The 27,342-nt window shown below is 51.6% G+C and overlaps 1 protein-coding gene across 18 annotated transcripts in view; it reads right to left on the bottom strand.

The window, feature by feature from the left end:
* Positions 1-2,628: 2,628 nt before the first annotated feature.
* SEMA4D (semaphorin 4D) overlaps positions 2,629-27,342 on the bottom strand; it is a 119,121-nt gene continuing 94,407 nt past the window's right edge. For all 18 annotated transcript variants that reach the window (XM_054520177.2, XM_024252005.3, XM_024252004.3 and 15 more), the window contains 12 exons: positions 24,724-24,786; positions 22,183-22,281; positions 19,005-19,098; positions 17,846-17,959; positions 16,689-16,840; positions 14,296-14,471; positions 14,060-14,216; positions 12,802-13,024; positions 11,782-11,897; positions 6,575-6,747; positions 6,456-6,499; positions 2,629-5,016 (listed from right to left, as the gene is read on the bottom strand). In XM_054520177.2, coding sequence (XP_054376152.1) covers positions 4,091-5,016; positions 6,456-6,499; positions 6,575-6,747; positions 11,782-11,897; positions 12,802-13,024; positions 14,060-14,216; positions 14,296-14,471; positions 16,689-16,840; positions 17,846-17,959; positions 19,005-19,098; positions 22,183-22,281; positions 24,724-24,786 — 2,337 coding nt within the window. In that variant the 3' untranslated portion in view covers positions 2,629-4,090. The remainder of the gene's footprint in view (positions 5,017-6,455; positions 6,500-6,574; positions 6,748-11,781; positions 11,898-12,801; positions 13,025-14,059; positions 14,217-14,295; positions 14,472-16,688; positions 16,841-17,845; positions 17,960-19,004; positions 19,099-22,182; positions 22,282-24,723; positions 24,787-27,342) is intronic.

Raw genomic sequence — 27,342 nt, 5'->3', positions numbered from 1 at the left:
GTGGTTTCTGTTGCTGTAACAGTGATGTCCCTTCTCCCTGGGCACCCATCTTTCATTCCCTGCTGACCCCAAGGGGCTTGTGTGTATGCCCGCCTAGCTACAGGGGGTACACCTGGAGCCTCACATTTAAAAATGTAACAGCAGCCGGGCATGGTGGCTCATGCCTGTAATCCCAGCACTTTGGGAGGCCGAGGCGGGTGGATCCCCTGAGGTCAGTAGTTTGAGACCAGCCTGGCCAAGATGGCGAAACCCTGTCTCTACTAAAAATACAAAAATCAGCAGGGCATGGTGAGGCGTGCCTGTAATCCCAGCTACTAGGAGGGCTGAGGCAGGAGGATCGCTTGATCCTGGGAGGCGAAGCTTGCAGTGAGCCAAGATCGTGCCACTGCACTCCAGCCTGGGCAACAGAGCAAGACTCCGCCTCAAAAATAAATAAATAAACAAACAAATAACATTTCCTGACCATACGGCCTGCCTGCATCTGCCAGCAAAGGAGCCCTGGGTCCACGGCCAGTTCATAGAGACCCACTGCCCCGCTTCCCAGCCTCCCCACCAAGGAGGAGCTTCCTGGGTCTGCCTGAAGGACTCCAGTGCTGCGACAGGACACAGGCTCCATGGAGACATGAAGTCCTCCGGGATGCCTGCACCAAGGCAAACTACCTGGCCGAGGAGCACCATTCAGCTGTGAGAGCGGCCACAGGTGGCTCAGCACAGCCTTGGTCCGTAGCACTCAGTGGAGGGCAGGAACCACACAAGCCAGCCCAGCAAAGCGCCGTCTCCACAGTGCTCCATGCTCACCAGCAGTTTCTCCTGTCCAGTGCTGGCTGCCAAGGGACATTCTGGGCTCAGCAGACATGGGTCACCTGGGGCTCTCAGAGCTTGTTTAACAGGAGAGGGCAGCACCTTAAAACTCGCAGGAGCTACTGACAGTGTGTTTAACATGTTTAAAAAGAGAGCAATTGGGTTTGCTTTTCCTCTTCATTAACTTCATCCCTCCCCCCGGGCAGGCTCTAACAGGCCACTTCCTTTCTTTCTGTATCTACTGATCAGTCAGATGACAACACTGGGGCCACTAGGGCTACCATGCACTGCCTGAAGCACAGGATACATCTTTGAAGTGTGGTTCTGGACATCTACTATCTTTCAAGAGCAGATATCCCATCCGAGTATTTTCCAATCCAGGGCAAATGCCTCCAGGGTCCCGGAGGAGTACATTAGACTCTCAATCTTTTCTGTTTTTATTTTATAATGATGATGATTATTTTTGAGACAGGGTCTTGCTCTGTGGCCCAGACTGGAGTGCAGTGGCACCATCATACCTTACTGTAACCTCAAACTCCTGAGCTCAAACAATCCTCAAGGCACGTGCCACCAAGCCTGGTTAGTTTTTTTCACATTTTTGGGTACAGATCAGGTCTCGCTATGTTGCTCAAGCTGGTGTGAAACTCCTGGCTTCAAGCGATCCTCCTGCCTTGGCCTCCCAAAGCAGGGGGATTATGCCCGCCAATCTTTTCCGCTTTTAAATACCACGAAGCAAGTCATTAAAATAACTCCCATTCTGGAAGCTCTTAATTGTTAAAAATTTCCAAATACCATATATATCAACCTCCAAATTGTTAGCAGAAATAGAAGCACTCTGGCTCTGGAGGCTGAGGCAGGAGGATGGCTTAAGCCCAGGAGGCAGGGGCTGCAGTGAGCTATGATTGTGTCACTGCACTCCAGCCTTGGTGACAGAGGGAGACCCTGTCTCTTGAAATTTTTTTTTTTTTTTTTTTTTTAAGGGAGAAGCAATCCTATATACCATAGGTTGGGAAACTGGGGCCTTTGGGGCAAATCTGGCCCACCGTGGATTTTTATAAATAAAGTTTTATTGGCACACAGCCCTGCCCACTCATTGTGTATTGACTATGGCTGGTTTTACAATACAACAGCAGAGCTGAGTGGCTGTGACAGAGCCTGCGGCCCACAAGGCCTAAATATCTAGCCCTTTACAGAAAACATTGGTTGACCCCTGATACTAGAAGTGGCTTCACACTGTCTACAGTTTCCCTCGGGACGGACCCACAATGAAAGCGTGAAATGGCTCAACCCGAGGGACGCAGCCAGGACAGATAAGGAAGGTAAAGGAACATGTGGAGGGGTGTGGAGGATGCCCCCGCCCGCCCCCCACCTGTGGGAGGAGACAGATGGACAGGGCACAGGGGACAGAGAGGGCCCAACTCACCTGTGGCCTGGCAGAAGAGGTGGAAGGTCCCCAGGGCGTGCACGTGCTGTGCCTGGTCACTCAGGAAGGGCGGCAGCAAGGAGACCCTCGAGCTGCTGTCGGGCCCCGCACCCGAGGCCGGCCAGGGGGTCCAGGGAGAGGAAGGCCTCCTGTCCCCCACATGGCCCAGACAGGACAGGGAAGAGGAGCCAGGAGGAGGGAGGGGCTTAGGAGACGAGGCTGTGAGACAGAGAGGACAGAAAAGAGAGGGCACTGAGGAAGAAGTCGCCAGGAGCACGTCACAGGCCAGAGAGGGCAAAACACAGCAGGAAACGGACAGAAAAGAGCGAGCCCAGCTGTCCCGCCTGGGCCATGCAGGGGCGGGAGGCTGCACAGCCTCCGCTAAGGAATGTCTTCCTCAAATCAAGGATAGAAGCTTCTCATTTATTTGGGTACTTTCCAAATGTATACAATTCAAAGTAGAAAAATAAAAACAAGGTAAATCTTATAAAACACAAATGTTTACACCAAAATGGTCAAATCCTATCATGCTGGAAGATGAGACTGTCCACACACGCACACAAATATCCAGAGTTTATTGCTCTTCACCATGGAAAAAAAGTCTCTTCCCGATGAGTATTTACAAAGCGGGGAGATGGAGTGTGAAATTAACCAGTGTTGAAATCGTACCACCCATTCACATCTTCAGGACAGTGGCAAGAACAGCGCCGTGCGCTTGAGGGTGCTGTGGTCACAGCTCGCGGCCCCGGCCACCGAGGCCCAGTTCCCTTCCAGTGGTGGGCAGCTCAGTGAGGCTGGATGGAAAGTCTGGGCAGGCAGTGGGTAAGAAATTGAAGCAAGAAGAGAAAGGAGATGTTCGGAGAACCGAAGGCGCCCTTGTGAAGGTTCCATCTGTCTCACAGGAGGTTCTGACCAACAGCTGTGGGCTCCAGATTGTACGGCGCTCCCATCTCAGCTCTGGGCCAGCCTGGCTCCACTCAGCTCACCCAGGCCACCTTCCCTTGCTCAAAACCCACCTTGCGGATGTGGGAAGGTCCTCCTCTTCGAGAGAGTAAAAGTTAAAAAAAAGAAAAAGTAAAACGAAGTACAGAAAGAAAATCTCTCCAAAAACAATGCTTCCCTCAAGGAATAAAGTTAAAAAAAAGAAAAGAAAAAAGGTGAGTGGGCTCCGGGGAGTGTTTATGTCTACATTTCTAAAAGCAGAAAGAATGCATTTAGCAAAAGGAAGTTTATCCCTGAGAATCTTAAGCAACGTAAGCCATATTTTATGCCAAATATATAACAAAATCTGGAAGATATAAGTCTTCTTCTAAATATTAAAACATCTGCTTCTGTAATTAAAAAAAAAATGACCCATGACATAAACACAATCAAAGCAAAATCTTAAAAAAATAATTAAGTGGAAGAAAAGGTTCGTGCCAATCTGGACAACAGGCGATAAGTTACCAATCTGATAAACTAAAACGTCATTTCCAATCTGGAATTAAATAATCTTTTAGTGGCTGCTATGGGGAGGGGAAGCCGAAGGGATGCTCTTCTCAGCCAAGAGAGGTCCAGCCACCTTTCCCCCACTACAGAAAGGGCTCAGGAACTCCGTGCCGCTCGTGGGCCTTCTTCAAGTACTCCGACTGACTTCGGAACACAAGACCGGGATGCAACGCTTGTCATTTTTCCAAAAGGACAAAGAGAAACCAAGTCACAGGCTCAACCCAAGAGAAAATAGACAAGAGGACTGAGGTTGTCTGCACGATGCGGGCTAACCTACGCAGCACTGCACGAGACTCGGATACTGAACAGGAGAAACACAAAACTCTCCACGCCTGGACACGTCGCAGCTGAGGCGCCGGCGGGGACGCACAGCCGGCCTCAGTCTCCATCTGCGTCTGAGTCAGCGAACTTCAGCTCACACTTGACGTCGAAGGGCTTGTCCCTGGCGGAAAGGTCGTCGATCCTCTGTGAGTCCTCCCTATCCGTGGGGACTTTGCTGGTGATGGTGTCTTGCTCGGTCTCATAGCCGGTGTCCAGGGCTGGCTTGGGGTGCTCCCCATTCTGCTGGGAGAAGCTCCCTGGCTCTACTAACGTCTCCTTCAGGCTCTGCTCACGGTCACAAAAATCTGACTTGGGCTTCTTCTTCCCAATCAGCAGGGCCGAGCGGAATTTCAAGCACTGTCTGGGCAGGTATCCCTTATAGCAGTTGTAGAAAAAGAGGCAGAGGAAGAGAACAAAGAAGAAGAGGAAGAGGGACATGAGGAGGCGGTTGTCGCTGGACTTAAGATACATGGTTTTCTCCGGGTGGAGCTGGGGTACCGTGTTGATGACGATCTTTGGTTCGCAGGATGTGCCGGTGGGCGCAGGCTTGGGAGGAAGGGTGATGGCCCCAGAGGAGGTGGCCTGCACGGCTGGGGTCGGGGGAGAAGACCCTTGGGTGGATGCCACCAACACTTTGGTGGCAATCCTACTACCTTCTGTCTGAACAACTGACAAGGTGGGGGCCACCACGGGCTTTGGAACCACCTTCACTTCCAGGACATGCTTGGCGACCACTTGGAAGACCGTCTTGTTCTTAACCCTCTCCTCTGACAGGCACTGGTACACCCCACTGTCTCCTTCTGACAAGTTGAAGATGAGCAAGTTTTTTCTGCCCATAAGACCATACTTGGGGCTCTCGGCCTTCAACACGCCATTCTGGAACTTCCAAAAGACCCGGGCCAGGTTGGATTTTTGGGAGCATTTCAGTTCCGCTGTGCCACCGTGCTTGAAAAAATGCTGCCGGTAACTTCCTTTACTTTTATCTGGAACATCAAAATAAACGTGCACAGCGTCAACAATCCCCATTTGCTATTTAACAACTTCTTTAAAATACCCACAAGATGACGCAAGAGTTTCACCCACTGGAGCAACATGGAATCTTCCAGAACAACTAAGGAGATAAAGACATGCGTGACCAAAAAGCAAAGATGAGCCCTGGATGACAGCCCATGGGGACAAAGAAATTGGAGGCAGCTCTGAGCAGCAGAAATCTCATTTCTCACCTGTGTCCCAGAAGAAAACGCGTCAGGCTGGGGAAGCTGAGCAGAGGCCAGTTCTGTGCCTAGTGTCAGCTCTTTGAATCAGACACGAGACGCTTCTGCTAATGGCTACAAGGAAGACTGGCCTTTCAGTGCATCTCAGCACTCTCCTCTGCCTAAACTTTTCTTTTTTTTCTTTTCTTTTCTTTTTTTTTTTTTTGAAACAGGGTCTGGCTCTGTTGCCCAGGCTGGAGTGCAGTGGTGCAATCACACCTCACTGCAGCTTCAACCCCTCCAGCTCAAGGGACCTTCCCACCTCAGTCTCCAGAGTAGCTGGGACTACAGGTGTCCACCTCCAGGCCTGGCTAATTTTTGTATTTTTTGTAGAGACAGGGTCTCACCACGTTGCCCAGGGTGGTCTCGAACTCCTGAGCTCAAGTAATCCTCCTGCCTCACACTCCCAAAATGCTGGGATTACAGGCGTGAGCCACTGTGCCCGGCCAGCTTTTGTTTTCTTTTTAGAGTCTGGGTCTCACTTTGTCACCCCAGGCTGGAGTGCAGTGGCATGATAAGCTCACTGAGCCTTGAACCCCTTGGCACAAGCAATCCTCCTGCCTCAGCCTCCCTAGTAGCTGGGACTACAGGCGTGTACCACCATGCCCAGGTGCCTAAACTTTTCTTAGTCTGATGACAGCTGTCTTGTCAGGGTCAGGAAGACACAGAACTGAGGGTCAAGTCTGCCTTTAGCACCCTGGAAGGTGGCTGCTGGGGAAGGGGCATCCTGGCCTGATGCCACCCCTCCCTCTGGGTGTGGTGCTATTTCAGACATCCACAGGCAGGTGAATCCCAGGTGGGAGCCCCAGGGGAAACCACCCCAGCCCTTCCACTGCCTGAGGATTAATCACTCATGGGCTCCTTTCTCCCCATTTATAACAGGCTTAGGTTTTGTTTCATGAGCCCCAAGCTAAGCAGAAAGAAAACAGGATGGTTTTGGCAGGAGACTGCTTCCCAGTAAACGGATACACTCTAAGTGACTTCAAATACTCTTTTGGCAGGAAAAAAAGACAGAGAAGACCACGAGTCTGCTACAGGACACTTGACCTCTGTTCCGAGTGGAGAAAGAAAAACAAAACACACACAAATGCCACAGAACTGAAGCACTGTGAAATGGTTACAAGACCTCGCCACTCCCAAAGGAAATGGGACGTCGAGGAGTCACTCACCCGGGCACACAGAAGCATCGCCGCTCATCTCCTGAATCAAACCCCTGCAAAACAACCGGCATTTGTTACTCACCCACACACATGGGGGACATCCCCGGGCAGTGCATCCCGCCCCATACCTGCTGGGGCTCTCGGTCTGGTGCAGAGCCACGCAGGTCGCCGTGGGCGGGCTCCAGGCACAGTAGGGGTCCCGCGCCAGCACACAGTCCTCGCAGGTGCCGTGCTTCCCACAGAAGGCCAGCGGGGCCTGGACCACGCCCGAGTTAGAGCCAGCATAGACGAACCTGTTGCCCTGCGTGTGTGAGACAGAGGAGAACTAGCATCAGGCAAGCAGGCATCCAGGAGCATGGCCTCTGCTTCTGCACCAGTGTGTGGGAAGCAGCCAGAGTGTACCTTCAGGGGACGTTGCAGTAAGGAGGAGAGGTACTCAGAACCAGAGGCAAACAAGACAGGTCTGTGACCTTCCGGCAGAATCCATGTGCTATGTCAGGGCTCACTGGGCCTTAGGTCCAAATCCCTCTCTCCCCTGTCTGGGCACCCACTGCCCGGGTCCTGCCCTCCAGCAGAGCGCTTCTCTGCATGTTTCTCTTAGCCAGTGGGGAGGCTGGCTGTTCAGTCCCCACCTCCAGATCTCCTCCCTGCAGTGGGGGATGCATGAGCCTGGCACTCCTGGTCATCTTCCCGGCCTCACTACAGGTGAGAAGGGGCTGCAGCCAGAGGCTGAAGCACACCACCTCGAAGGCCAACCTCGTCCCCCGAGCCAGAATGTGAACACCTGTGGGCGGGGAGCCTCCCGTGAGGGTCTGGATCCAGCAGGGGCCTAACATAACAGGGATGCCAAACGGACGACATGGAAAGGATAAGCAGATCGCGATACATAACATAAAAAAAGGAACAATGCCTTTTGCTTTTCACTTGTCTATATGTAAAAGGGAAGAGCTCACAGACGGGAAATCAACCTTCGAGCTCCAGAGCAGCCACACCCACAGCAGAGGGCAGGTGAGATTCTCCCACCTTCTGGGACACTTGGCTCCCAGTGACACCAGCTTCAGGTCCATCCCATCAGCCTACCTGGCACCAGCAGTGCCCAGCACACAGGCATCCAGGGCTGCTGACTGCTTTTGAACGGAACTCAGCTGGAAGGAGGGTGCCCCACACTGCACCCACCTGAAGCTCGGGGGCATGCAACAGACCTGGAGGTGGCCCATGGAGCACGCTCTCTAGCCTCTGCCCAGGGCATCTGCCTCAACAGCCTGGGGACACCTTTTGGTTAACAATACAAGATTCCAAAATTTACACACGACTTAGTGGTTTACAGTCAGATGAAACACGACCTTCATCCTCAGAGGATACGCTCGGAGTCAACTTCAGAGTGTGGCTGGAACATCACAGGCCCTGATGCCAATACAGGAAGCCCCAGGCCACACACCCAGTGGTGCGGACACAGACCCACGAGACAAAGGGAAAGCCCCCAAGGATGGAAACTGTGACAATACACAGCAGAGGGAACCTGGCCCGCCGCTGGCCTCACAGCAGCAGCAGCAGCAGAGACCTGGGCAGATGAGGCCACGTGTGAGCCACATTTGTGGGAAGGATTGAGGATGACACCCCGGACCACAGTTCGGGCATTGCGCGGCTTGTGGAGGTGGCGGAAACATTCTCTGGCAGCAAAACCAAGCTGGGTAACTTCCAAGGGACAGCTGGTCCTGCTGGGTCCCGCGGGGGGCACCTGCGAGGGGGCGTAAACACCATGCAGTGCAGAGCAGGGTGCCCTGGGTGGCCAAGTGGGGCCCGCCTGACTCCTCACCCCAAAGAGAGGCTTGAGGGTAGCTGTGGAGGCTGGGGTGGGCTGTGGCGGGGGCAAGGCCCGTCCCAAGGGGATCCAGACCCCCTCCTGCACCCTGCAGGAGACTCAGCCCCAGCTTCCACTTCTCCCGGATGGGGCTAGGCTGGAGCCCAAATGAAACTGAGCTGTAAAAACTAAATGACGCCACATGGAGACCAAGGGATGACTGTGGAAGGGAAGAGGGGACAGGGAAGGAGGAACTGGCCGTCAGGACAGCCAGCTGTAACTGCTGCAGGCAGGACCCACTGGTGGATGTGGATGTCCGTGGGCAGGAGAACAGGGCATTTCTGTAGCCTCCAAGTCTGTCCCTGCAAATAAGCATGAATGACTGTGGGGGTTTCCCACATGACTCCCCTGGGAGGTGGGGCTCACTCTCCCCCACCCTCAGTGTGGACTACATGCCCCGACACACTCGGCATGGAAAAAGACGGCGGTGACTTGGACAGAATGACCAAGGTCATTGCGCTGGTGCGAGTCATACAGATGCCACATCCCCAGAAAGTGCCCTCTTTGGTGCTCCCCCTAAAACCACGACCCCAAGATAATCACAAGAATACACCAGACACACCACAAAACACCAGACCACTCCTCTCCAGGAGTGCTGAGGTCAGGGAGGCACGAACAGAGCAGAAGCCGAGGAGATGCAGTGTCCAGTGCAACCTGAGGTGCTGAGCCAGGAATGTGGTGGGCGGGAGGTAAGAGGGTCCAGGGTCTGGGGTTCAGGTAACGCACTGCACCACGACAACACCTTGGCTCAGATAAATGCGCACTGGCTATGTGAGACATCGGACATGCAGAGCTAGGTGGGGGCGCTCAAGATCCTTCTATGCAATCATCAAAACTCTTCTGTAAATTTAAAATTATTTCAAGACAAAATTTTTAAAGGCAAAGAAAAAAAACCTGACCAGGCACCTGGCAGCATGAGTGAGGCCTGCTGAGAGCAAGCCTGTCCTGTGCACTCCTGCCCCTCGATGCCCCCTGTCTCCCCCTTCCCTGGGCCTGAGGATTGTCCCCTTGCAGGCAGCTCTCATGCTCCCATCTCTGTCTCTGCTGCTGAGTGTGCGCGTCAGACCCTGAGGGCAGGTTGGAGTGACAGTGGACGTGATCAGAGGCAACTGAGCCGTCCAAGTGCCTTCCTTGCCGTCTGCCACGCTAGCTGTAGCTCAGCATCCCAAGGAGTCCTGGTGAAAATACAGACACAGCCTACGCGGTGGGCTCAGAGGGCCAAGCAAACCGCATCTGCTGTGTGTGCCCAAGGAATGGAAAGCAAGGACTTGAGGTATCCGCACACCCACGTTCACAGCAGCACTGTTCACAGGAGCCAGATGGTGGGAGCAACCGTGTCCATCAAGGGATGAACGCATACACAAAATGCGGTATTCACAAAATGCGGTATTCACATACAACAGAGGAGTATGTAGCCTTGGAAAACCCTGACCCCTGCTACAGCAGGGAGGAACCTTGAGGACATTATGTTAAGTGAAATAAGCCAGTTACAAAAGGATAAATACTGTGTGATTCCACTTATATGCGGTAGCCAGACAGAAACAGAAAGCAGAATGGCCACTGCCCAGGGCTGGAGCGGGGAGAATGAAGAGTTTGTATTTCACAGGTAAAAAGCTTCTGTTTGGGAAGATGAAAAGCGCCCTGCAGACAGACAGTGGTAATGGCTGCAAAACAACATGAATGTTCTTAATGCCACTGACGTGCACAATGAAAAATGGTTAAGACGGCAAATTTCATCTGATGTGTATTTACCAAAATAAAAAGCAAAACCGCATGCTTGTTATCACGGGAGAAGAGGTGAGGGTGGAGGAACAGCGCACCTCCCCAGCTGTAGGACAGGGGGAGGGCGTGGAACTGGCCGTTTCTCCATTTGCTGATCACCCTGAGAGAGCCTGATGGGGTCAGGGGGCACAGTCTTTTTACCACTGAACAGCCACTTCCTGCTGCCATGGCCATGGAGCTGGGCCTTCCACCCCCACCTGGAGCCTACTGGGGCCCAAGGAGAAGGCACAGGACCCCACGGCAGGCAGGATGCATTTCCGCTTGTCCAGGCAACTAAGCCACGTCCCCACAAATGGAGGCTCCTACAGAGACAGGCGGGTCGGGTGGTCCAGTAGGACCAGCAAGCGCTTCCCCAAACCCACTGGCTCCTCCTCCTGGGCGCGAGGCTCCCTGTGTGGCCAGCTGCCCTGGTGTGGCCATGTGACCGAGTTCTGGGAGATGGCAGGTGGGCACTGACCCGTAACCACCTCTATGCGGCCCTCCTCTTCCTACCCCCTTCTGCCTTTAAGGATCAGTGCCCATGTGCCCTGGAAGCCTCCGCCAGCCTGGGTCCCTAAGTGACCCTTGGAACAGAGTGTCATTCTAATGAATGTCCACACCAGGGGCCCAATCTTTATTCTAATGAGAAGTCCACATTTTAGAGATGTTATAGGTGCCTGCCCAGTCTGGCTGAGGCCACTGAACAGCATGATGGCTCCAGAAGAGCTTCTGGGTCCCCTTCTTTCAACAATGAGGCTGGGCTGAGGCCCCAGGGGGCCAGTGGCTAAAGCATCGACCCTTCAAATCTCCAGGGCTCCCTGTGTGTCCTGGAGACCGAGAGGCTGGTGAACAGATGCCAGTACCTGGTGGCTTATAACTTGCTCAGGCTATTTCATTCTCTTTTCCTTTCAGATCTGAGGGAGAACTCTCCATTAGCAGAGGGGAGGTGACCACATAAAAGGACCCGGGCTCCCAAGCTTTGTGGATACAGGGGAGGGAAGAGGACAGAAGACCTGGAGGGGTGTTTGCAAATATGCACCTGCCAAGGGTAGATATCTTACATGGCCAGACAGGGGCCCCCTTCCTCTGCCTGTTGCTCCCAGCTGAGGGAGGAGAGGACTGACTGCGCCTGGACCCCACAAGGTGGGTGGAGGTCCCGTTAGGAGCCAGGGCCAGGGAGGCAGCCCCCTAAAGGCCAGCGTGGATGCCCACCCACCCCTGCCAAAGGCTGCTTGGGAGTATTGCAGGCCGGACCAGAGAGTCTCAGCCACAGGTGGAGACAGCTTTACAGATGAGACAAACCACGTCTCTTATGGATTTTCCACGGTGACGAGTCAGCTGTATCACTATCATATCCCACAGATGCAGTTTGCGTACCCCCCAAGCTCAGGGCATAAAAAGGTGTCTTCATGGAGCAGTGCCCACCTCTCCACAGCCTGTAAACCTGCACCAACAACTCAATGGCATTCCAGCAACTTCGAAGAGAAAGTCCCGTCTCCCCAGGTCTGCCTTCCTGCCTTCCTGCCTTCCCCAGTTCAGATCCCACAGCTCACGGAATGGCTTTGTGTCAAAGTCTGAAGGTTGGCTCACCCAGGGCAGACAGACAGATGGGCCTGCCCAGGAGCCCGACTCCAGCTTGCCAACTCTCCTGTCACCTAGAATCAAAGCCACCGAGCAGAGAAGCCCCCGGTCCAGCTGCCTGCATCACTTTACCTTCTTTGAAGACAGCAGCAGGGTCTGGACTGGCTCAAAGTCCTGGAAGAGCTGGGTCTCCTCGATGATGTGAACAGCGTGCTCGAGGCTGATGGCTTTGTGCAGAGCTCCCCGGTCTGCAGGTCCAAAGCTACAGGTCAGTGACACTAACCCAGACACAGAAACCAAGGACAGTGACAACAGCGGCAAACTTCACACTCTTCACTCTCAAGTCATTCCCTCCGCAAGATACTTAGAAAACAATGATGATTTCGCATTAGAAACAAAAAGAGGAAAAGCCTTTGGCAAAATAAACAACTGGAAACCCAAGTGTTATGGGTTATTCCAATTTTTTTCCAAGGAAAATAAACTGTTCCATTGTTGACCCCAAGAATCCTCATCAACAGTCGACATTACACTTGAGGCTGAGCGCCACATGAGAGGGCTCCCACGCTCCACCAGCCCTCAGGGTGTCACTGGTAAGGGCCCTAGGCAGGCGGTGAGGACAGGGGGCATGTGAGGTCGGCTGGGAGGCTCCAAGGGCAGGCCACAATGCGCTGCCAGCCATTGTGGCTCCTGGCCCCTGTCCCTGTTCCAGAAGTGCTTATTTCAGAGTCCACATGCCAGGGCACATCTAAAACCTGGCTCCCTGGCCAGGAAGCAGGGACGTGGTCCTCTGCCAGCAGTTAGGAAACGCCAGGCTGACGCCTCCTCCCAGGTGGCTCACACCTGACCCCCGCATGGGCATTGCCCCAACTCCTCAGCGGCCAGTACTCCTCTGCACCAGCCCAGCCCAGCCACAGGACAGGACTTGCATTTTTATTTTTAACAAGTACCCCCAGTAGCCTAGTGGTCCCAGATCTGAAAGCCACCTGGTGTGGTGACTTCTCAGAAATCTTTTTACGTTCCCACAAACCTCCCGGGTCACCTCGAGGGAGGCAATGGAACTACTCACAAAAGAATAATTGGATTTCCCAGTTTTCCTACCAAAGGACACAGATGTGCTGTCACTGTCAAGCCTGCCAAGCCCTTGGAACCCACCTGTGCTGACAAACATAACGTCATAGACAGTCCCATCCAGGGCCTGGGTCTGGTCCACCACGATCTGGGTGTAGTTCACATCTTTCTTGATTAACCTGGGCCTGTTGTCTATTGGGGTTACCGAGTCATCCATCAAAGGGTGGTCTTTAACGAACTGCAGCGTCTTGTCTGGCAAATTCAAGGAGCTGGTATAGTTGGCGGCCCGTGCCTCGCTGTCGATGCACTGCAGGGAGAAAATCCCCACTGTTAACGTGCTCGTGCTCCCACCACCCAATGGGTGCTTCCACACAAGCAGCCAACGCAGGGGGGGCTGCAAAACCTGGAAACCACACAATGCATGCCTTGAAATGAGGGTAGCAGTGAATAACTTTACTACGCGGAAAGGTGGCCTCTTCCCAGCCAGCAGAGGACACAGTTATAAAACACATCTGCAAGACAGAATTGCATTCGTGATACATACTCAGGGAAGGAATTTGTATCTATTTGTAAGTGAAAAACACTTATTGAGCTTTTGAAGTTGAAAAACAGAAGACTGATTTGCAGCTTTCTCATGAAAAGAATGCTAAACATGGCTAAAACCAAGACAATTTTAAACAGCATAAGAGCCTGAGGGATTCTTTTTTCCTGTTCTAGCTCCCTGATGTGTGTAAACCAAAATCTGTGACCAGGGGGGAACACATTTTACTAAGCTATGCACAGAAGGAGCCATCATGGTGTCAGGGACAGCTGCCCTTGGGAGGGAGCTGGTGCTGCAGTGAGCTCTGAGGGCCAGGACACCCCATGTAGGTCACAGCCCCACAGAGGGCTGTGCACATGCCTGTCACACCCATTTCACCATGTGAGGGAGGGAATCGGCCTGGAAATTCCCAATTTCTACATAAAGTTCACTATATTTAGGAGGAAAAAATGTGACTCCTGTTGACTAGTGGACAGTGCAGAGGCCTTTGCCAAGGAATCATGTGTTTCTCTGTAAGAAACTGAAAATGAAACAGACCTAATTGTTATGCAATGTTAATTGTGCAAAACAGCTGCCCCAGCCTTCTTGTTTGTGCAATAGTGTAGCAATGGCTGTTACATAACATGCAAAAGGGAAGAAGGATGAGCGGTGCTCATCAGCCATCCCTGTCCCAATGCAGAGAGCCTTAGCGTGGCCAGGTACCCAGCCCATGAGCAGGCCCCAGTGCCTGGTGCCTGTACTGGATTCCATGCCCTGGGCCTTGAAGGGAAAGCACGGCCCGCCCCCAATGCCCCAGCTCACCGCTCCAGGCCGCGGCTTGGGTACCGGGCCATTATAGCGCACCCACTTGGTGTGGGACTGCTCCACTGTGGTGCTCTGCATGTACTTCCCGTGGGAGAAGACCTCCTCGGCTGTGGACAGGTTGTAGGCGCACACTGCCGACAGCCCCACGTTGTTCCTGGGGAGGGGAAAGAGGTGACGGGACCGCCTGGCGGCATCGAGGGAGCAAGGAGGGGGACTCCACCCAGGGCACTTACAGCTGTGGGGCGAAGAGTGCGTAGAACACAGGCACCTTCAGGCCCGGGGACCTGAGCACGAAGACATCCCGCAGCACATTGAAGACCAAGCCGCTGTCTGGCCGGGAGCAGATGAGTCGGGCTTTCAGGAAGGAGGTCCATTTCTTCTGCAAGGTCCTCAGGCCGCCCTGGTCCCCCTAAAATCCCAACAACAAGATGTGGTGGGCTGAGAGCGGATCCCCTGTGAGCAGGCACTAAGGTCAGAGGCACACTCCTCCATGGTCCAGCACAACACAGCTGTGCCTGACTGAAACAAAGCTCGGGCAACAGGGGACAGAGGCCGCAATTATGTGTGTGGCCCGCAACACCGCATCCAGGTTCCAGCTTGGATCCCAGAACACTCCCGGGTTAACACACAAAACAAAACGGACAAAAGCCCTCTCACTGAAAGCTCATTTGATCGTCCATGCCTGCCTGTGCCCAGCATTCAGTCCTGCACCACAGAGGTGCTGCCGTGCTCACACACTTCCAACTGCCAAGGCCCCTGGCATTGTGTGACTTTCCTGACACAGGACCCATCAATGAACATGCTCTGGGTGGGGCAAGTGGCGGCAGCCTCCTTCCAGGGGACAGCCACCGGCTCTGCAGGCTGTCTTGGTCAAATGTGTGAACCTTCCTCCCTTTAAAGGAACAGATCCTCCACTTCCTTTCTACCCAAAGTATCTGCTAAAGTGCTTTGAACCTACTAAGTTCTTTATAAACGATTTTCAGGGATCCGATGACCAAGACACAATTATAAACTACACATGACTGTGTGTGGTCTGGAGAGAAATACTGAAACCACAAAACCTGAGTGCAGAAGAATATGAAATAGAAGCAGCCTTACTTATTTTGGACACAGGGAAAATGTTCCCCCTTCATCTCTGCTGTGTGATTACAGGAGCCCAAATTCTCTTTTTGATAAAAGGACTTCATTTTCCTCCTTGATGTTTTAGCAAAGAATAATTTCTAGCACATTTTTCGTCACGGGTCTCATTTGGCTTTCAGGTCATGGGCAACAGGTGAGGGTTTATGTGTGCCTGGGTGGTAGGCAGGAGCTGTGGGGGCTAAGCTGAAACCATCCCAGTCCAGGAGTTCAAACAAGTATGGGGAAAAAAAAGGGATCAGAGGGGACGACAGCAGTGTGCCTACGACTTGCAGAGACTTGTGGGGGGTGGAGGTGGCTGCTCTGTGCATCGCTGGATCTGCTCACTGATCCTGCTGCAAACCCTCAGTGCTGGGTAATAAGTCAAGGTCAAGGCAAGTCTGATCCTTGGCTTCCCGATGGCAGAGGAGGGCTCGAGTCCCCTGGCCAGTGCTGCTCTGACGGCATTCTGAGCACTGTGCACGCCTGCCAGGAGCCCTGGCCCTGCAGCACCCTCCCCAACTCAAGGGGCACTGGCTTGCCCCCGACACTGATACTGTTGATAGGATGGTTTCCTGGTCTGCAAGACAGGAGCATGGCAGCCACGGCTGGGGGGTAGCTGGAGGATCTGGTCAGTGAGCCCTGGCTACAGAAGGCCTGGGCAGGTAGCAAAGCACCAGGTGGATACTCAGGTGTACGCATCACCCAACCTTCTTCCTTATGCAAGGGGCTGTTAAGGGAACGGTGTCAAAGGCACCCACTTTTGTGCGCCATAGGCATGAAAGGAACCCTGCTTCTCTGATGTCCTGATGGTCATGACTACATGAGAAAGGGCCATGCAGGAACTGTCTACCAATTTCCACGAGAGATGAATGGCTACCTGCTCCGAGATGAGTGCCTGGCCAGGGACATGGCAGCTGTGTCTCATGTGGTTTCCCCCAGCTCCCCTGAGGCCTGACAATCCACCTCCTGGAAACTGCCACTGAGCAACCTTGAGATTTCCTGTAATCAAGCCTATAGGCCGTTCTCTTGTGCTGAGCACTGTGCCTACAGTGTGTCATTTTAAAGGCACCACCCACCCCTCCTTTTTATGTATTTAAAGATTTGCGTTTTGACAAACTTCTGTATTGGTTCTCTCTTCTTAATCTTAAGCTGTCGGTTAATGTTTCACTCTCAGGTAGATTAAGAGCCAAATGGTGAAATTCCAACAGACTCTGGTGAATACATTCCACAAAGCCTTGCTTTTTATAAGCTAGACAGGTTTGAAGAGGGTGCATTAAAAGAAAGAACCTCCTGAGAACAGGAGGCTAATGGGTCACACATGGGGGTCAGCACTCCCTCGGTCCCCACAACCCCCAGAAATACCATCCATTGAGAGCCACATCTGAGGCCCAAGGGAATAAAGTGCTAGGGAAAGTGACATTTGAGATGAAGGTCAGGAGCCACCCGTCATCCGGGCACACTATTGCCATGGCACGGGCCAAGCGAAGCCAGAGTGCTTGACACTCACCTTGCACACTCTTGCTATCCGTGGGATCAGCACCCTGAACACAAACTCGTACTCCACAGCCACCTCCGTGAAGAAGAAGTAGACCCTGTCATCCTCGCCGTCAGGGCTGTCTGGGCTTTTTCGGATCACGTCAGCAAACACAAAACTAGGCTCTGCAGAGAGAGGACAGTGATTATCCCAGAACACAGAGCTGGGGCACTGCCTGCACCCATGAGGTCACGAGGCCGGCTGGCACTGCCTTGGGGGCCTGAGGGCTTCCCTGCAAGGATGTCTGGAGTGTGCACATGCCACAATCCAAGCAGAAACTCCAGGGTCTGGGGATGATGACAGCCCTGAGCCCAGATGGTGCCCTACCCCCACCTCCTCGGCCTCAGAGAGGTGCCCCCGACGGTGGTTCTGCAGCGCATCCCACCCAGGTTCACCCCAAGAACTGAGGCTGGGCCTCCTGACTGGAAGGCAGGGAGCCAGATCGTACCAGCATCAGAGACCTACATAAGGCATGCATTTGCTGGCTGAAACAACACATGCTTCAAATAAACAAACTCTAACCACCAGATCCTGCCCCACCCTGAGGAATGGCTGAGTGTCCCTGAATCTTGGGTCTTGGGATCTGCCCTAAGGTCAAGAGGTTCAAAACCCAAGGCTCTACTGGCTGGCACCCACAAGAAAAGCCCCCAAGAACAGCCACCAGCTTCTTCCTGCACATTGAAGACGGACGTCGGACATGTGCTGCTGGCAGCAACAAGGCACCCAGAACCCATCCGACCGGGCGCTAGAGGCTGGGCCTGGAGGCAGGTCCCACACCAGTGCTGGTGCCACACTTTAATATCATTCTGGAAATTACACCATGTCCCCATCTGATTAGTCTTAGTTTACCATTTACTATCAGATTCTCGATTTTATGAGAGTCTCCCAAATCCATTTTTGGGGGGTTAGTGGGGAGCTGTCTTAAGACAGTACTCTGTTACCAGTGAAAACACCCAACAAAGCCCTGGGACTCTGGCCATTGCTGGACAGTTTGGGAAATGTCCCTCACAAACAGGGGCTAACACAAGCTCAGGGGCCCCCAGGGCTCAGAGACAGAAAAGGAGAGATCAACGGGTGTGCGCTCATGAGGAGACATGCACCTCCCACTAAGGTGCACTGCTCTTCCTTACCGTTCAGCCAAGGGATTGCGTATTCCGTCCTCAGAGGACTGTGGGAAGAATTTCGGGAGATGATGGGTTCACTTCCCAAAAAATTATACGACGTCCCTGAATAAAGTTCTCCATCTGCAGGGGCCCAGAAGAAAAGAGGAAAAGGGAACCAACCTCTCAGGCTATGGCACCAGCACTGGGACAAACATTCAACACGGTGTTTTCCTTTATAACCCAATTAAGTCCCCGCCTGGGGAAAGGGAAAGACAGTCTCCTCAACTTTTGGGGTGTCCTGTGACTTCTAGTTCTTTCTTTTTCGAGATAAGGTTTTTTTGTTTTGTTTTGTTTGGTTTTGTTTTGTTTTGAGACAGAGTCTCACTCTGTCACCCAGGCTGGAGTGCAGTGGTGTGATCTCAGCTCATTGCCACCTCCACCTCCCAGTTCAAGTGATTCTCCTGCCTCAGCCTCCCAAGCAGCTTGGACTACAGGTGCGCGCCACCACGTCTGGCTAATTTTTACATTTTTTGGTAGAGATGGGGTTTCACCCTGTTGGCCAGCTGGTCTCCAACTCCTGACCTCAAGTGATCGAGGCGTGAGCCACTGAGCCTGGCTTGAGATGAGTTCTTGCTGTTTCCCAGGCTGGTCTCAAACTCCTATCCTCCCGCCTGAGCCTCCCGAGTAGCTAGAACCACAGGCGTGCTCTCGCTTTGATGGGGATAATTTCATGCTCCATGTTCAGCTGCATTTTAAGAGTCACGGGGCAATAAGTAAACATGAGCAAGGAATTCCCACATCCAGGAAAATGCTGGCAGATGCAACAGTGGGTACACACCAGGCTATGACCACTTGCTCAGGGGTGAGAGACCACTGCAGACAGCATGTGGCTCAGTCAAAACCTTACTCTCAAACAGGAGCATCTGCTCAGCACGCAGGGATTATCCAAATGACATGAGCCAGCAATGGATACAAAGTGACGTTTACCATGGCGGCTATTCTCCTTGCAAACAATGAATTCAAAAGTTAAAGGGTCTATGCAGTCACATGTGCCTCTTGTAAGGATAGCTCCTATTTAAACAAAGCCAAGGAAGACAGCACTTCAGAGAAGATCCAAATATCCTGTTTGGTAATTAACATGCCACTGTAATCTTCATGGTGAAGGAATTGGAGGGGCAGGACTCACCAACCATGACGGATGTGTAGCTGTGTGCTGGGTCAAAGGGACATCTTCCTTTGCCATCTTCATTTTTCCCCAGAAACTTAAAGGATGTTAAGTTCTACAATTGAATAAAAAGAGAGCACATCATCAGATGGCTGAATTTCTATAGTAACAATGTGTCTTTGTACCACTTCATTTTACAAATTTGCTCTTCTCGGAAGACCAACAGGGCTGAGCAGATGGGTGTGGAGCTACGGGAGTCCCGCCCACCAGGGCCAGGGCTTGTGTTGCTCAGCTCAGGTCTAGACATCCGCACCTTGGTGCCCTTGCTCCGATGCCCTGCCCAAGCTTCTCAAGATCTCAGACCCTCAATTTACTCATCTGCAAAATGGAAATGGCAACGCTGATGGCTCTAGAGCTGGAAAGCCACCAGGACAAACCCAATACAGGACGTGCTCAGTATGTGACTGGAAGCCCATGAGCAGAATTTTAACATCAATAAAGACGGCATTCTAAGCAGCTAGGTGACCCAATAAATAGGAAACAGAAAAACATAAACAGGCAGAATCCCTACGTCGCTCCACCCACCAAAACACATTCCAGATGGATCAACCTTCTGAATACCAAAAACAGAACCGCACTGTACTAAAACAAAGCAGGGGCTGGCGTTTCCATCTGGGGGTCATCTCTTTACCTGGCCAGAGTGCCCACAGCCACATGAGGAAAAAAATGCACAGATCCAACCACAGAGAGAACTGGAAAGTTCCACACAGGGAAATAATATGGCAAGGTTAAATACGTGACAAACTAAGGGAAATGCCTACAGAATGGCAGATGAGGTGTCTCCATCCCTGAACATGTGAGAAGTGTGGACAAACGAGTGAGAAAGGGCATCCAGGAGAAAAACAGGCAAAACCCAGCAAGTGACAGAAGAAACCCATCTGGACAGCACAGACGAGAGAGGGGCTGAGCCTGCTGGGAACCAGAGAGCACACAGAACATGCGTGGGGACGCCACTTGGCAGCCAACAGCCTGGGCATGCTGAAGAAGACAGGCAGGGCCCACGGCGGGATGAGGGCACCCAGCACCTCTGCCGCAGGAGGCTGGCTGGAAACACGCTCTTGGAAGCAGAACAGGAAGGCTCAGACCACGTAGACAGCCGCAGCTGACACCCCTGAAAGGTCGGTTAAGCAGCACACGGCTCTTCACCTGTTAGGTTAGGGAATGTGAACCCCACTGGATGTGACCATTTATCATACCTTGAAAGGAGGTTTGGGGGCTGTTGGGGAAATCTGAACCGGGACTGGAGACTGGATGATGCTGGGGAATGATTGAACGTTTTCTTAGATATAATGATAAAACTGAGGTTACATAGGAAAATGTTACTATTCTTAGGAGATGCCTGTGAAGGCATCTGGGAGTCACGGGTCATAGTTCAGCAAGCACATATATGTACACAGACACACATGTGGACACAGACATGCACAGGCACACAGACGCGTGCACACACACTCCCAATTGTGCAATCTAGGTTGCCAGGATATACAAGTGATACATCTTTTCTGCAGCTGCAAAAACTTTTATTAAAAATATTAGGAAAAATTGATGGGGCGTGGTAGCTCATGCCTGTAATACCAGCACTTTGGGAGGCTGAGGCGGGTGGATCACCTCAGGTCAGGAGTTCAAGACCAGCCTGACCAACATGGAGAAACCCCATCTCTACTAAAAATACAAAATTAGCCAGACGTGGTGGTGCATGCCTGTAATCCAGCTACTCAGGAGGCTGAGGCAGGAGAATCGCCTGAACCCAGGAGATGGAGGTTGCAGTGAGCCGAGATCGCATGATTGTACTCCAGCCTGGGCAACAAGAGTGAAACTCCGTCTCAAAAAAAAAAAAAAAATTTAGGAAAAATTATAGGTCTAAATTTAAAGCAAATACAGTATCCTCTAACCTCAACAGCTAACCTATCTACAGAATGTAAGTTTAAATGACAGAACTTTAAGCTTCTGATTGAGTTTAGCCAGAAAAATCCTTTGTTGTGCAAAATGTTTCTGGTCTGACTGTACTTTCTGCACAAAAGTAAATACGAACGACTGTCTTTGAGGACTGAGGGTCTTACTATCCCCAAAGCACCCGCACCCCCTATCAGGTTTCGTTGCCAGCATCTATGGTACAGGCAGCTGGGTAGACCCCTACTATGAATCTCACCCCAGACGTCTGTGTGCAAATACCAGGCTTCCTCATCAAGTCTCTAATGAGGCCATACGTTGTCTTGTCATTTATCTCTGACTCAAGATTGGAAAATATTTTAATTCCAATTAATTTAGGGTTCTAGCAAATGACACTTTTCACTGTGGCATATTTTACATTTATCAGGACTCATTAAAATCCAAGGACACACAGTGGAAAATGTGCTTCATTTTCCATGTTCACATGGACTTATTTAAAATGCTACTTCTCTCTCTCTTTCTGATGATCATCACATTGCTCATCAGATTATCTGGACAGAAAAGACCCTCACACAGCGGGAGGTGCCAGATACCAGGCTGGGCAGTCAAGGATGTGACCCGGTGAGGGAGAGAGGCCGGACTTGCTTCTCAAGGAGCTCAGCACACTTGACCTGCTGCCCCTGAGTGGGCAGACCCAGGAGTGGTTCAGTGAGCAAGCTGCACATCACAGCCGACCCGAAGGGTGGGTCCCACAGCCAGAGCACAGATGCACCAACGAAGAACACACAAGCCAGGAGCAAGTCCTGACTTTTCCACCTGACCCAGATGCCCAGAGCTGCCAGGCCGTCCGTCCTTTCCAGCATGCCCCCCCACCCCATGGCATGGTCAGGCTATCTGTCCTTCCCAGCATGCCCCCAATGCCATGTTCAGGCTGTCTGTACTTTCTAGCACGCCCCTCCATGGCATGCTCTGCACTAGCACCAAGGGCTCCCAGCACCTTGAGCTGCACCCCAGGCCTCGCCCTTGGCCATGGACACCAAAACTTAGGGGAGCCAAGTGGGCTGTGTGCCCCTGACAGCAGCCGGGCAAGACTTTCAGAGGGGCCACAAGCTGCCCCCGTTTTCTGCAGCAGGCTCTGAGAAAATCCTATTTTTTTTAGGGTGGAGACAGCTTTACGTCTGCTTTGAGCCCCCTTCTACTTTAACTGCTGACCAGGCTGGTGTGAGCACAGGAAGGTGTCCATCAGCCTTACCAGGTGGTCACAGGCCGGCTGGAATGCGTTGGTTCCACACACATAAAGGGAAGTGGTGCTAAGCGGCTGCAGCACCCGAATGTAGTTGAGGCACTCTGTCTGCAGGGAAGAGAAATGCACCATTAGCAACCGTCCAGCCCAGATGCCCTCCACTATTCAAACTGCTCACGCCGTTCATCTCAGGGGCACAGACCCACATTCACCAACACCAGCTCACACGTGGCCCCAGGCCAACGAGGCATGTGTGCATTCTCAGCCTTGTCTTGTCATCTAGATCCTCTGCAACTCCTCTTCACACACTGGCCTGTTCTCGTACAGTGGGAGGTTCACTGAGACCCCAACCCCACCCCTAGGCAAACCTAAGCTGAAACTGGCCTGAGTAATTGTGTCTCTGCAGTGTCCACATGCTGTTCAGGTGCCAAACAGGATTTTGTTTCAGTCCCTAATTGATACTCAGCAAAGATGTAGTGACTAAAAAAAAAGTCAATGAATGCTTACCTCAAATCTTACTGGGACACTCACTGTTGAAAGCAATATATTTTACTCTTGCTAAGTACGTGGACCACTTGTTCTGTTGCCAGGCCTGGAGAAGTGTCCACCCTACAGAATTTCCTCTTTGTTTCTGGAGACCCCCCCCTGCCTCCCACTTGCACAGAACTAGGAACAGCGATACTAGGTCTACCCAACCCAGGGTCCCAGTCCAGCCCCCATGGGAGAGGCTGCACTAGGAGAGCCTGGAGCCTGGCTTGGTATCAGAAAGGCCCAAGCAGGAAAACAAAAATACCATTTCAGAACCCACTATTTTAGGCTAAAAGTACTTGCATTACATGTGCTATAGTCTGAAATTATCCCAGATTAGGAGAGTTCTCTTTTTTAGACTGGTTGGAAGTAATCCACTATTCACCCCAACCCACCTGCACACCCCCGGAAACTGGAGCTACACTGCACCGCCTGCTTTTCCTCTCATTTCCTAATCTAACTTTGGATTTAGAGACAAAGACCTCAGTGCAAGTGTTTAGCATTTTGCTAAGAAAGTTTAGCACAGACTTCCTTGGGTTTTCTTTCTTTTTTTGCCATTAACTCAGCTTGTCTTGACCACCATTGAGGAAGGAGGCCCAGTGCCAGGGGTAGGGACACGATGGCTCAGAGGGTGGTGAGGGTAACCTAGAGCTGCAGACGGGTATTAGTACTTGGCCCAGGGCTCCCTGAATGAGCACCACACTGAGGGGCCTGAGGGACCAAAGGGACGGACATGTGCCAAGAATCCAAAAGTCCCAGTGATAGAGAAAGGAGCCAGAGAAAGTCTTGGCAGACAGGGGCAGGTCCCTGGCAAAACCCCACATGTGAGCCAAAAAGCCTAAAACCCGCAGCCCAGACTGAGAACTTCTATCCCTGTTTGCCCGCTGTCTCCCGATTGGTTCTTTCTGAACAACATCTTTTTACAATCAGATGTTGCCTTTTCTGAAACTACCCACAGCCCACCCTGCACCTCATCCTGTGCCTATAAAGAGCCCAGACTCAGCTGATAGAGAAGAGAAGGTGCTGGACTAGAGAGAGGCGATTTGACTTCAGAGGGATGGCTGGACTTGGGAGAAATGGCTTAACTTTGGAGAAGAGCTGGCCAGAGCTGGCCAGACTTCAGGGAAGATTATTTGCTCGTCCCGTTCCCTCTCAAGCTCCCTTCTCCACTGAGAGCCACTTCCAACGCTGAACAAAATTCTCTGACTCCACCATCCTTTAAGTGTCCATGCAACCTCATTCTTCTTGGATGCCGGACAAGAGCTCAGGACCCTGAGTGTGTGTACCCAAAAAAGGCTGTCATACTGGCCCTTTGCCCTCACTGGCAGAGGACAGCCGTTCCACGCAATGAGAAAAGGGGCCCACTGAGCTTATAACACACCGCTGTCCATGGAGAGCAGAGATAAGAGAGCAATGTAACACACCCTCTGGGGCTGCGGGCGTCACAGGCACCCCAACCTGGGCGCCATCCACAGGGCCCACACAAAGCCTGCTCTTGCTGGCACCCAAAACAGCTGGCCAGATCCCACACTCGCTCACTCATGTGCTCCCTCCTGCAAGAGATTGAGCACAGCAGGCCGAATAAATGGGGCATCTCTGTTGCAAGTCCAACGAAGAGGTTGAGAAAAACTGCATGATTAGCAACTCCTCCAAGCCTAAGGCCTCTGGGTGCAAAGAAGCAGAACAAACCCTGAATTTCTGCACCATTCACCAGTGGGCTTCAGAAGTCGTGTTCTGTAGTCAAAGTTTCAGGCCATCTGAATACATTCAATTCATATAAACTTGAAAAAAGTATTTCTCAAAGGCCAACTATGTCTGGCACCTGCTTTGAGAAACCCAATCCTGGTACTCAGGAATAGAGGGATGAGCTCCGAGACGCATCACAACAAAACCAAGCCCAGCAGAACGAACAGAGCCTGGAGAAAAGGCTGCCCTGCACTGCAGGAATGCTGGCATTCAGTAGATTAAAACAACCAAGAAATACTTGAATGGGATTCTTTGTAGCTTGCAAAAGAAATTTACCTGTTTTGATTTCCCCTTTTCTGCACATTTTGCTTTTTTGTCTTCTGAGACCTTCCAATACACCTGTTGGGATACAGTCCATATCAGTGCATATTCTTTTAAAGAGATACTAGTATAAAAATGCACAATTTTAAAAGCACATGATAGAGTTTAGAGCCTAGAGGTTTCTCCTGAGATGATCAATTCTCAGACTGCAAGGGAGGTTCAGAGAGCAGGGGAGCAGCCTTGGGCCTTCATGAACATCCTCACTGTGATCCTTATCCTGAAACCAGTGGAGTCTGGAAGACCAGTTCCAAAATTTCCATCACTCACCATAAAACAGCAGCAAAAATCAAATTCGTGAAAGTGGAGAAAATTAAATTATTTGTCAAAAACCTAAACCGTAAGTATTTTCAAACATCAAAGTGGGCTTTTTTCTATCCATTCAAAGTGACTCTACAGGCCGGGCGCAGTGGCTCACACCTGTGATCCCAGCACTTTGAGAGGCTGAGGCAGGCGGATCACCTGAGGTCAGGAGTTCCAGACCAGCCTGGCCAACATGGTGAAACTCTGTCTTTACTAAAAATACAAAAATTATCTGGGAGTGGTGGCGGGCGCCTGTAATCCCAGCTACTCGAGAGGCTGAGGCAGGATAATCTCTTGAACCCGGGAGGCGAAGGCTGCAGTGAGCCGAGATCGCACCACTGCACTCCAGCCTCGTCTGGACTCCGTCTCAAAAAAAAAAAAAAAAAAAAAAAAAAAAAAAAAAAAAAAAAGTGACTCTATAGTCCAGTTTAAAAAAAAAAAAGCCTCAATATTCACTGTATCAGTAGAAAGGGAGATTTACGATTCCTTAAACTTGCATGTCGGCAGCAGGAGGAAGTGATGAACTAACACCACCAGCTCAGCTCAGACACCGTCTTAGTAAGATCCACGTTCCTACCACCTCCTCTTTCAAACCAGGGACAATTCGTGATCAGAAACTGCCAGGAGGTGGGGGCCTTAGCCCCTTGCCCTCCAAAGCCCCCACAGGATAGAAAGCAACATAAGACAAAAGGGAAAGAACAGAGGCTTCTATATCTATCCCTGCCTCACCTTCCCCAAAATGCCCCCTCTCTCTGTGATGTTCCATAACTGATGCAAAAGAAACCAGTAACAATGCATTTTTCTCCACCAAAAGGCTTGTAGTGGGTGTCAGGACTCAGAGGTTAGGAAGCACACAGGGCTTCTAGGAGGGAGAGTATGAGGAGAGGAACCCCACTTTAGGTTTCTAACTAACTCAGTGGGTTCCTGAACAGCACCCAGGCTGCAGACACAGTACTAAGGGAGTGTCATTTCATAGAAATGGAAGTCCTGATAGGGGAACACAAAAGCGGAACAGAGTCCCATTTAAAATAGCAACTTCCTTCGGCCTTTAAAGTACAGATGATTTCATCAACTCGCATGAAATGCATAAGGACAAGGGAACGTACACTTCAACAGACTCTTGATCACGTTTGCAGGGATTTTCACTGATGCTTGGTGGGGGTCTCTTTATTTTTTTTCTTTTAAGTATAAGAGGTCCCCAAGCCTCTCCCCAACCCGGACGGACCACCATGGTGTCATTAACAGAGCAATGTCTGGCTCTCACTGAACACCTGTGGGGCCAGCACAAACACACTGTCCACAATTCCCCCAAGACCAAGTGTGAGCCTGTGTGGTCAGGAAGGCGCTCAGAGGAAGAGAATTTAACAGACACGCGAAGAGTAAGAGCTGAGCGAGGTGAGACCACCACATCCTTCTGCTCAGAGTGCCTCACAGTGCTGAATACTTTGTTTTTGTTTTTTTGAGACAGGGTCTCGCTCTGTTGCCCAGGCTGGACTACAGTGGCATGATCTCAGCCCACTGCAGCCTCGACCTCCTGGGCTCAAGTGATCCTCCCACTTCAGACTCCTCCCAAGCACCTCAGACTCCCAAGACCTGAGCCACCACACCTGGCTATTTTTTGCAGTTTTTGTAGAGACAGGGTTTCGCCATGTTGCTCAGGCTGGTCTCGAACTCTTGAGCTCAAGTAATCCGCCTACCTCGACCTCCCACAGTGTTAGGATAACATGCGTGAGCCACAGCACCCAGCCAAATACTTGTTTTCAGAGCATAATGCTCAGAGCTCATTTATGTGTCAAACAGAAATTGAGACATAAGCTAGACCCTGGAGATGAAAACAAAAAGAGATCTGGGCAGAAAATGTCCAGTGTGAACCTGGAACAGATTCCAGAGAGCAAGAAAGCTACCCCACACTGCGAGGTCTCAGGAGGCAACCCAAACAGGCTGCTGTTGACCGTGGATGCGACAATTTGAGCATGCGGTAGGGGTTTCACTGTGATGGGTCATAGAAGAGCAAATATCTTTAAATCTATGACTTCACTGTGACACTAAAAATCAATCAAAAAACTCACTCTTGCCCTCCAGAGGGGAAACTGACTCATTAACTCATTATTCTGAAAACTGGTAAATAAAGGCAAAGATTCCAAGCATCGATTCTGCATTTCCCAAAGGAACTGGGACCTCTACGGACCCAAATAGCTGGTGATGGGCACTTCCCCTTTTATACGATTTCCAGCTAACAAGTGGAGAAGAAGAGGTAGAATCAGAACATTGCGT

Source organism: Pongo abelii, chromosome 13, assembly GCF_028885655.2.
Source record: "Pongo abelii isolate AG06213 chromosome 13, NHGRI_mPonAbe1-v2.0_pri, whole genome shotgun sequence".
NCBI lineage: Eukaryota > Metazoa > Chordata > Mammalia > Primates > Hominidae > Pongo > Pongo abelii.
This window is presented reverse-complemented; position numbering and strand designations above follow the sequence as displayed.